At 39.9% G+C, this 10,818-nt stretch overlaps 1 protein-coding gene across 1 annotated transcript in view; it reads right to left on the bottom strand.

Annotated features, from left to right (window-relative positions):
• LDB2 (LIM domain binding 2) overlaps positions 1–9,779 on the bottom strand; it is a 551,321-nt gene extending 541,542 nt beyond the window's left edge. The window contains exon 1 of the mRNA XM_032800818.2: positions 9,731–9,779. Coding sequence (XP_032656709.1) covers positions 9,731–9,750 — 20 coding nt within the window. The 5' untranslated portion in view covers positions 9,751–9,779. The remainder of the gene's footprint in view (positions 1–9,730) is intronic.
• Between the last annotated feature and the right edge of the window lie 1,039 nt (positions 9,780–10,818).

Below are 10,818 nucleotides of genomic sequence, written 5' to 3'. Positions count from 1 at the left end.
CCCCTGACTTTTAAAAAGTCCAGTTCTCTGATTGGTCCTCTGGTCAGGTGTTTGGTTCCCTTTGTTCACCCTTTACAGGCAAAGAAAATTAACCCTTACCTATCTACTTATGACACATGCATATAATAAAAGGAACATCCTAACACAAAAGCCACCTGTCAGCCAAACTTTAAGTCCCTGCTTCAAAGTATGGGGGCTTTCAAAGAAAAGGTCACCAGAATTTCACATTGACAACTTATTTTCTCTAGTCTTATTTTTGGAAATTTCTAAACCATTTTGGCTGATTTTTTTTTCAGAAAAGTTCAGCCTGAGGCAGATACCCAGTATAGAAAATTTCAACCCAAATGGTTTAAATTTAGCAAAGTTTTAAGCAACAAGAAACAGGATCTTAAGTGTTGGGTACCCTTAATAGTAGGCAGGGCTACAGTGCTGGCAAAATCAAAATTGTCAACAAGTTCCTACAGGAGGATCCTAGTATCAGGATCTCTCAGATGAGTGATTGTTAGACCCATGCTCAAGAAGCCCTCTCTTAGCATTGACAATCTCAGTCCCTCACAATCTCTAAACTTTCTTTGGGAACGATTATGACAAAGGGACTTTTGTGGCGTTATCTAGTCTTGGACCTTTGATTGGTTCTGAAGGCAAGTTAATCATCTGACCCAAGGACTATCTGGGGTCCATCAAGTTCTATAACTTCACCTCTTTTGTCACAATATGTATGCAAAGCCCTTAGGAAAGAGAGAGTAAAGTTTTGGGATGCTGTGCTGGCAATATATCAATGTTTGTCCTTTTCATCAGATCCAAATGATAGTCCCTGTTCTTCCCTTTTTTCAATTGTCTAGCCATAATTACAGCTTGGATGAGAATTAACTGTCTGATGCGCAATCTAGATAAATCATAAGTGATGTACTGGACTGGGGGAAACATTGGGAAGAGATAACTGAGGTGATGTCTGTGCCTTTTGCAAGGAGGTTGTGATCTTTTCTTTCAAACCTCCATCTCACTGCAGCAATCCATGCCTTTGTCACTTCTAGAATGGCTTATCACAATGAGCTACTCTTGAAGTCCACTTGTAACTTCAGCTAGTACAGTTGCTCTGCTTAGTATAACTTCTTGCAGAGGTTGTAGGGCATTTGTACTTCACAAGACTGTAGCTTTGAATTTGTGGGTATAAGGTACTCACTTTGATCCCTAAAGCCCACATAATATGGATCCTGGCCACTTTAGAGACAGACACATACTTTATGATCCATCCACACAGTTGAGATGAGGTGAGATGTTCATGCTTACAGTCCCTAGAATTAAATAATTGTTTTTGATCCTAAAATTTGTTTCACTCATTGGTCTGAGAGGGCTGAAGCTTGTTGTTCTTTAGAACATGGGCTTTTGCCTGAGGGGTTTTGTCTTTTTTTTCCATGTCCTGGCAAATTTTGAGTTGACCTTGACTTTATCCTGGCTAAAAGACAGGGAACAAAGGGTAGGAATTAATGGTAAATTCTCAGAATGGAGAGGGGTAACTAGTGGTGTTCCCCAAAGGTCAGTGCTAGGACCAATCCTATTCAATTTATTCATAAATAATCTGGAGAAAGGGGTAAATAGTGAGGTGGCAAAGTTTGCAGATGATACTAAACTATCAAGATAATTAAGAAAATAAAGGCAATTGTGAAACTTTTCAAAAGATCTCTACCAAAACTAAGTGACTGGCAACGATAAATGGGCAGAATGAAATTATATGTGGATAAAATATCTAAGTGAATGCAGCATTGGAAAACTTAACCCCAACTAATACTATCACACCATGATGGTGTGGCTATTTAGCTACAACAAGTCACGGAAGAAAGATCTTGGCGTCATATGGATAGTTCTCTGAATTAGTGCCCACGCAGTGTGCAGGGCAGGTCAAAAAAGTCCACATGATGTTAAGGAATCGTTAAAATGGGAGTAAGAAATAAGACTAGATGAATTTATATTTTGGCTCTTCTTATATAATCCATGTGTAAGGGCTCACATTCTTGATTACTTGTACAGATTGTGGTATCCTCACTCAAGAAAAGTATCTCTACGCACTAGAAATACGTCAGAAAAAGGGGCAACTAATATATGATTCGAGGTTTGGAGAGTGGTCCCACTGATGAGGAAAGATTAAGAGGCTAGGCGCTCTTTCATCTTGTGAAAAGAAAGGAGACTAAGGGGTATGATAGAGTAATATAAATCATGAGTAGATGTGGGTAATTGTGGATAAGGAAAAGTTATTTACTTATTCCCATAATACAAGAACTAGGGGTCACAAATGAATTAATAGGCAGCAGTTTTTAAAACAAATAAAAGGAAGTTCGTTCTTCACACGAGCGCACGGTCAACTTGTGGATTCGTACCTGAGGAGGTTGGTGAAGGTGACTCTAACAATGTTTAAACGGGAACTGGATAAATTCATTGGTGGCTATAGTCCAATAAATGGTATTAGCCAGGAAGGGTATAAGGATGGATGTCCCTAGTCCTCTGTTCATCAGGGATGAGATGTGGATGGCAGGAGAGAGATCACTTGATCGCCTTGTTTAGGTTGTCACTCCCTCTGGGGCACCTGGGTATTGCCACTGATCGCTAGACAGAATACTAGGCATAGATGGACCTTTGGCTGACCCAGTTACGGCACGTTTCTTATGTTATTTGACATAGGCTTCAATTCATGTTCTTTTTATCACTTGTGTAAACTCACAGATTGCAACAGGAGCAATTTAAAAAAGTACAAATACAGAAAAAACACCAAAATTTTATTTAAAAAACTTCTTGCTAAGAAGCCAAGGCAGCTGAAACAGTGAAATCAGCCTTATATGCTGCCAAATAATGTCCTAATACACTTCCCTTTTAAATTATTATTTTGATCCTTCTATTTTTATTTCTATTTTAAGCAGTAAAAGCGGATAAATCTTTGTCTACTTGTTCCAAATAAGTTCCTCTCTGAGAACAGTAAACTTCATTTTTAACCCCCTTGCTTTGAAAAACATTCACTTTATAAAAACAGAAAAAATTAACATTTTCTTGACTCTGTCAGTTGGTGCTTCTCTTCGTTCAAACCTGTGGAAGAGATGTATCAAACCCAGAAAGAAAGAGGATGGGGCTTTTCTAGAGCCATGTAATATTTACACAGTGCAGTCACAGATAGTCATTGGACTTAACTGCCTCCTTAGCCACTGTGTAGTAGCACAGCACCACTTCATTCAACACAACACAGATGCAAACAGCTTAGATGAGGAAAAGTCAAATCTGATTGAGGAGGAGTCCTGAGTGCCCAGATTTGCCTATCAAGGTTTAAGAAAAGCACATTATGTACCTGAATAATGTGCCTAATATTGCATTCTGACTTCCAAGTGCTACATTTCGTGACTTTGATTCTTTGTGAAACGGATTTGATTTGTTATGCAACATTCATTTAGAGCCACTTCTATATTTTTCTCTCCTCCCCTGCTTGTTTTATTTCTGATAAAAGATGTCGGGGGGGAGGGAACATTTTGAAAACATTTTCTTGTAAGTAAATGTTTTAACAGACATTTTTGAAACAGCTCTAGTACTGATTATTTTCATCTGCCCTACAACATAATTTAGCATGGAACCCTTTCTCAAAGACACAGAAATAATAAGCAAAGGAAAATGGTAATAAAAGCCATGATACTGAAGTCACAAAAATAAGCCCCTCTAACTTAAGCAGGAAACAGCTTTCGGTGAACTTCATCTTCTGTGGAAAGAGGTTTAGAGAGAGCAGAAAATGTTGTAGAAAAATCAGAGATGAGAGTGAAGCCAGCAGGAGTTGAGGGAAGCATTGGAAACTTCACAAACATGGTGTTTGAGTATTCACAATGTGATGGCCATACCCAAGGGTCTTGAAAATTGGCTGGTTAATTGTTTAGTTTTCATAAGAAATAAGCAAGACTGATGTATTACAATTCAAAGGTGTTAGCATCAGTTTAGCTCTTGAGTTTATGATAACAAAACCAAGCCATACCAATTGACAGAAAAAATAGAAATCTAAGCACAGAGAAAATCCCTGGAACCCGTATATTTGGGAGTCTTCAGAATCAATATTGAAATAAAAACTCTCTGCGGGTCTACCACAGAACTTAGAACTGGAATTCCATGGAACCCATGGGGCATTGCACATAATTTAGATCCAGCTTGCAGCAGAGTACACAGGGCATTGGTTAGGGTTCGGTTTCCTGTTAAGGCAGCACAGCTACCACCTGTTACCACAGGCAGCTTTGCTGTAACATCATGTGTCAGAGTTAACAGAAGTAAGGGCAACCCATCACAAATGATGCCTTTGCAATACTGTTTCCCCTGGAAATGTCTTACAGATGAGTGGCCCAATGTAAGATCCCGTGAGAATTCCAAGCAGCATACGGCTAAAGTTTGTATTGTCCCAGGCCAAGCATGTTACTGATGCTCAATAGATAGTCATGTCCGAGGATTCTTTTAAAGTGTGTTCATAGCAACTATCCCTACGGTATCATTTGGATGTTAATAGGAAGCTTTCCTAATCTCCCCTCCACCAAAAAATACAGTTTGCAAACTGATATTGATAGCCAGTTTCACTTTGCATTGATACAGTCTAACATATGAACTCTTTATAGTCCACATCCAGATGTGTATTGAACCGAGCCATCTGTTCCGTCTGAGACACAAAAGAGATCACATAAAATGAACTCAAACCCCAACTCTGGTTCTGAATAGGTGGACAAATAATCAGGTCTACAATAAAACAGAAGTTATTTTGTGTTGGTGTAGATGGCACTTTACAGACAACTGGGAAAACAAGATCCCTGATCTGAAGAGCTTGCAGCCTAACTGAGGAAGAATCATGAGCAAATGATGACAGATGATTGGAGAGCGAGACTAACAGCAGAAAGCAAGGCAAAATGCAAAACTGCTCTAGAGGGATTGCTGTTTACAAGAGGATGTGCTGTGGGTTTGAGATTTTTCAGTCTGACATATGTGTTCTAGATATTTGTTTGGCCTTTTCTTTCCATGTGTAGTGACAGGTGAGAAGGGGATTATTATTATTATTTGTAAGGCTACCTTTTAGTCATGGGTATTTTTAGTAAAAGTCATGGACAGGTCATGGGCAATAAACAAAAATTCATGCCCGTGACCTGTCTTTGACTTGTACTATAAATACCTGACTAAATCTTGGAGGGGGGATGCTGCTGGGGGGAAAAGGGGGCATCAGGGGAGCTACTGCTGGGGAAGGAGCTGGCAAGCCGCTGCTGGGGGGAGGAGCCAGGGCCAGCGGCATCAGCTGCCGGGGGCTGTCTGACAGCTGACCGCTGCTGGGGGCCACTAAGCAGCTGCTGCTGCAGCGCCCCTGGGACTACTGGTCAGGCACTCCCTGGGGCCAGCTGCACCGGCTGCTGCTTGGACGGTCCCCGGAGCCAGCTTTGTGGGTCTGCCAAGCAGCTGCCAATGTGGTTGGCCACAAGGCCGCTCCAGCAGCAGCTGGTGTGGTTGGTTTCAGGGCTGCCCGAGCGGCTGGCTGCAGAGCTGCTCCAGCAGTGGTCAGTGTGGCTGTCCCTAGGGCCACCCAAGCAGCTAGCCCCAGAGCCAGGAGCTTGGGCACCTTGGGGTCAACCATACTGGCCACTGCAGAAGTCACAGAGGTTGCGGAAAGTCAAGGAATCTACTACTTCTGTGGCACCCATGACAGATACAGATTCCTAATTATTTGTATTATCATAGCACATAGAATTCCCAGTCATGGACCAGGAGCCTTGTGGTAGGCACTGTATAGACAATGTCCCAGAGAGCTATCAGGATTGTACCAGAGCAAAGATTAAGAGGGGGAGGCAAGTTGAAAGAAATGATTTTTTTATTGGCAAATTTCAAGAAATATCATTCTAGGCAAAAGGTGTAGCATGGAAATAGGCATCAAATCATGTGTCGAAGCAGAAGACAAAGGAGAGTGGTCAGGTAAGACGTATGGGTGGAACACAGAGTGCGAAATGGGGAATGAGAGAAGAGATGTAGATATGAGGCTTGAGCAGAGCTCTGCAGAGCATTGAGTGTCAAGATGAGGAGAGAACTTAATGCAGACAGGGATAAGGTGCCAGTGATGGGTTTCTTGGAGTGGAAACTGACCTCATCAGAGTTGCAGGAAAGGAAAAGGATTATAAGAGAGGGATAGCAAAGCCTGTGGTGCAATCTGACAACTGAGCAGTGAGTTCAGCTGCTCATTGCTGTTGAAGGAAGAGTGCAGAAGGGTATGTGCGGGGAGTGCTGTCAGATGACTTGTCCCTAGTGGTATAGAAGGGTTCTGGCAGATTAGGGTGGCGTCTGCTCCATGGACATTTCCCCTGATCATCCACTTCCCTGACAGTTTTACCTTCTTCCTACCTCCCCAAGATCTCTCTCTGGGGAGATTCAAATTTTGGTCTTGGATGATACAAGCTCTGAAATACCTAGAATCTAAAACAAAGGCAGATGACAAGTAACAATGAATCTAGGATCCTCTGCATCCCAGTACAAATGCAAGTAGATACCAAATTCTTTGAAGATGGGCAAGAGTCGTAGCTGGGCGAGAAGCAATCGCTATGTGGTAGCAGCTCAGACATCTCCTAGAACCTATGCAGGTTGGCTCTTGCCCTACCTCTGTGTTGGCCATCACGGCAATAGATAAATGTCGTTCTCAAACCCTGGGTATGCAGGAAGCATATGCACATCATAGTACTTCACTCCGTGTTGATAACTTTCTAGTTTTCTCCTCTAACATCAATTCACTGATACCCAACTGAGTTACTGAGGTTCAAATTACTAAACCAACTAAACTCAAACTTACACCAGTACAATCCCACCCCCATCAATGGAGTGGCACCAGTGTAGACAAGAAATGAAATGGTTTTGTCCCTCTGAGTAATAAGCTCTACTATCTACCTGGAATCTCCCTTACTATAACCTCCAAAGACTTTCTTTACTGGAAGGTTTTAATAGTGAGGTTCTACTAGAAGTGACTACATGAAAGTAACACTCTTTTACTCAAGGGATCTGGAATTGTATATATTCAGAACAATATCTGATGAATGAGACTGACATACCTTTTTACTGCTTTTTATTTGTTTGTATTGTTATTAAGCTAAAACGAAAAGCACCCATTTAATTCCCTATAAAAATACACTAACAATCTATTTAAAATATACTAATAAAGACATGTCCATTACTCCAGATCATAAAAAAATAACTCAGCAACAACATAAATACAACAAAAATTAGCTGAATTCCTCAGATAGCCCCCCCAGTCCTACACCACCACTACCCAATCTCCATCTCCTTGTGGGCCAGGGGAGAAAAAATGAATCTTTTTACTCTTATCAGCCATGTTGCCTGTGAAGTGCTATTGGAGAGGGAGCTGGATTCTGTTCCGTTCCTTTGAAAATAAAACATTCGCTAAATTTCAACTGCAACAGCAATTTTTTCCCTCAGTTAAAACTATGCAAACCCATTGCCTTCATGGGGTAGCACAGATGTGACCAAAGGCAAAACTTGGTTTTGCTAAATCTTTTTTACTGTGATATTGTTATTGTGGTACATGGGAAAAACCCAGGTGGCTTGACTGGCATAGTCCAGGTTGAATTTCCATAGCTAGGAAAAGCATTTTTACTTGTAAATGGAGCAAGCTGGCTCTGGCATTCTCAGAGGCTCAGAAACTCTCAACCATGAACACAGAATTCCACAGTATGTGTCATACAGTCACTTTTCAAAGTAGAGCAACACTTCACTATTAAAAATCAGGCCTAAAAAATACCATTTCTGTGTAACTTGAGCTCTTATTTTATATATTTAAAAGAAATTATCACTGAAAAAATATGACTTACAAAAGGTAAAACGCTCTGTATTAAACTGACAGAGTTCCATAATACACTGTTATACATATATTTTAAAATATTATGCCCATGATGGATATGTTCAAATATTAAAGAGTACATGGGTGCAATTCATAACCAAATATTACAAATTGGTGGTTATTTATTACCAAATGATCCTATGATAATCCTCCAGGGACTTACTAGTCACACTCAGAGAAATGAAGAATTAATCTTTTATTGGCAACCAGCTGCTAGAATATTGGTAGGTTCTCACTGGAAAAAGAAAAATAGCCCAGTATTAGTTGGGTAGTTCTAAAAAATATGAAAGTTTATTATTATGGAAATATTAAGGCATCAAGTATGTACCCAGCAAAATAGACAGAGGATAAGTAGATACTTTGCTGCTTGGTTATCATTTCTTTAATATTCAGACAGAATACACCAAACAAGGATCACATCTGATGAATGTTTTTGAATATTAAGTTTGCTATACATACCTGCATTAATAAACATGACAAAAGAAACTTCTGATGCTTTGCTAGTGATGATTTGTAAACCTGTTAAAACTTCCTATATAAACAGTTAAATTTTAAAAGTTTATACAGCCTGTAGTTGCAAAATCTTACATGCAGATGTTCTGTATAGTTACTTAGAAGGCCTCTAACGCTGCAATATCTCAGTGACTATGAAGTATTTAAAAATAGACGCTTACAGTGACCATCTCTCCCTCTTTCTTCCTTCCCTTCACATAGCTTGATTCGTGTGGAAGAGTTTGTTTATGTTCATGTGGGTGTGTTGTATGTCTGAGTGTGTGAAGAAACTGGAGGAAAACCAAGTCAAAGAAATGAGTTTCTGAACACGCTGAGATCAGCGGTCATCTCATTGCTTGTGGGAGTGAGTTTCCTAATCCAGATCCAACAATGAAAGTTCTATCTCAGGCACACACAAACCTCACAGCTCTTCCTTCAGAACTATGATACACCACCCTACTGAAATGAGTTTTGCTGAGACTGGGTCTGTAGGACCCTCAATCTAAGATAAATTAGATTCACTCTAGCCTTTATTGAGGGGAAATGGCAACATTTTTCTTTTATGGCCTTTTTATCAGGCCACATTAATGAGAGTTTGAGTATCCAAAGACTGGAACAGTCAACAACATTCTTCCCCTTGATGCTTTATAGGTGAAATATCACCGGTGTTCCATGAATCCAAAAGGGATAACACTACCTCCCTTAAAGAAAACATTTAAAACACTTCCAACGTCCCCACATGTCATCTTGCCTTGCATCGGTCTTGGTGAAAATACAACAGCAGACACTAGCTAATCTACTAATCTAAAATCACGATCCATGAGGTTGTGTCTCATACGCTTCCTTGTCTGTCTCTCTCTCTCTGACACACACACACTCTTTATACACTCCCATGTGTAAAGTCTCCCTGAGTAATGTCACAGACACACATCTTTATTTCAGAAACATGAATATATTAAATACCATTTTGTTTCCAGTTAACCTCATTTAAGATAATGCCTTTCTCCTCTCTAACTTTGATTGGTTCCCTGTCATATATAATCCATCTCAACTTCATTTCTTTTGCTTTATATGATGTATTCTATGCCATTCTCTCTCCACCTGTATATAAACTCATGTATTAACACTTATGTTATAGCCACAGCTGTGACTGCATTATTATAACATTATTTTGTTTGCAGTAAACTCCCTGTTGTGTCTCTGGTGTTCTGTGACTAGGACCTTTCAGACACACAGTTTGGTTATGGTTCATTTGATCAGCTTATACAGATTATTTTCAATGGCTGAATTTTTATTCCATGCTTTTGCTGTTGAATAAAAAATGAAGATAATGGAGGAGAAAACATTACTTACCCTGCATCTCGGTCTAACATATTGCCTGAATCATACAGGAGGGCACCAGGAAGATGTTGCTGTGGAAAGAGGAACTTGAGAGACTTTATTGGACAATATCCTAAGAAGAAATGACAAGCCAGTACCCACGTTTACCGTTTCTAAATCTGAGCATTGATTCTGCTTTCACAAATGGCTTTCAACAAATGCAAATCACAAGCTTGGCATCTGCTTGAGTAACCAGGCAGCCCTGTTCCCCTTGAAGGGGAACAAAAGCCATCGAATCAAAGGATTTTTAAAAGGACGGCAAACTTATTGTAAGCAACGGAAGGTTAAAAGTCTGCCAGGCTAAAGTGTATCTCTCAGAAACCCCAGCGATGAAGCCACACTTATCTTTATGATTCTGTGCAGGAAAAACTTACACACATTTAAAGCATGACAAAAAGCACCTAAACAAAAAAATGATAGATTAATTTGATTCCCCCCCCCCACATACATCCTCCTCAAGCCCCTGCCAAAAGCTCCACTATGCTAGTTTTACTCAAATAATAAAATTTTAATTCCATATTTCTTTTTTCAGTACCCAAAAATTCTGACAACCCAGCTGTGACCCTCTCCACCCCTGCTATCCTGTTAGGACTCACTTTTGTTCCCATTGCAATAAACGATAATATTTCTCTTTGAGAGGACGTGTAAAGACTGCCACTCCTGCCAAACAATGGTATTTTTATGATCTGACAGATTTTCTCTAAGGAGGAGTTTTTTAAATCTATTAGGAACAAAAAGAATCCTATCAATGGTATTGGTCCATTACTAGATGAAAATGGTAGAATGATCAATAACAATGCAGAAAAGGTAGAAATGTTCAATACATATTTCTGTTCTTTATTTGGAGAAAAAAGAGATGATATAGTCTCATCATATGGTGACAATCACACTCTTTCCATTCCACTCCTGTCTGTGGAGGATGTTAAACAGATCTACTCAAGTTAGACATATTTAAATCTATAAGTCCAGATAACTTCCATCCAAGAGTTTTAAAAGAGTTGAGTGAAGAGCTCACTGGACTGTTAAAATTGATTTTCAGTAATTCTTGGAGTACTGGGGAA

The sequence above is a fragment of the Chelonoidis abingdonii genome, chromosome 5, assembly GCF_003597395.2.
Source record: "Chelonoidis abingdonii isolate Lonesome George chromosome 5, CheloAbing_2.0, whole genome shotgun sequence".
Taxonomy (NCBI): domain Eukaryota; kingdom Metazoa; phylum Chordata; order Testudines; family Testudinidae; genus Chelonoidis; species Chelonoidis abingdonii.
Note: the sequence above shows the minus strand (reverse complement) of the source record. Positions and strands in the feature narration are given on the sequence as shown.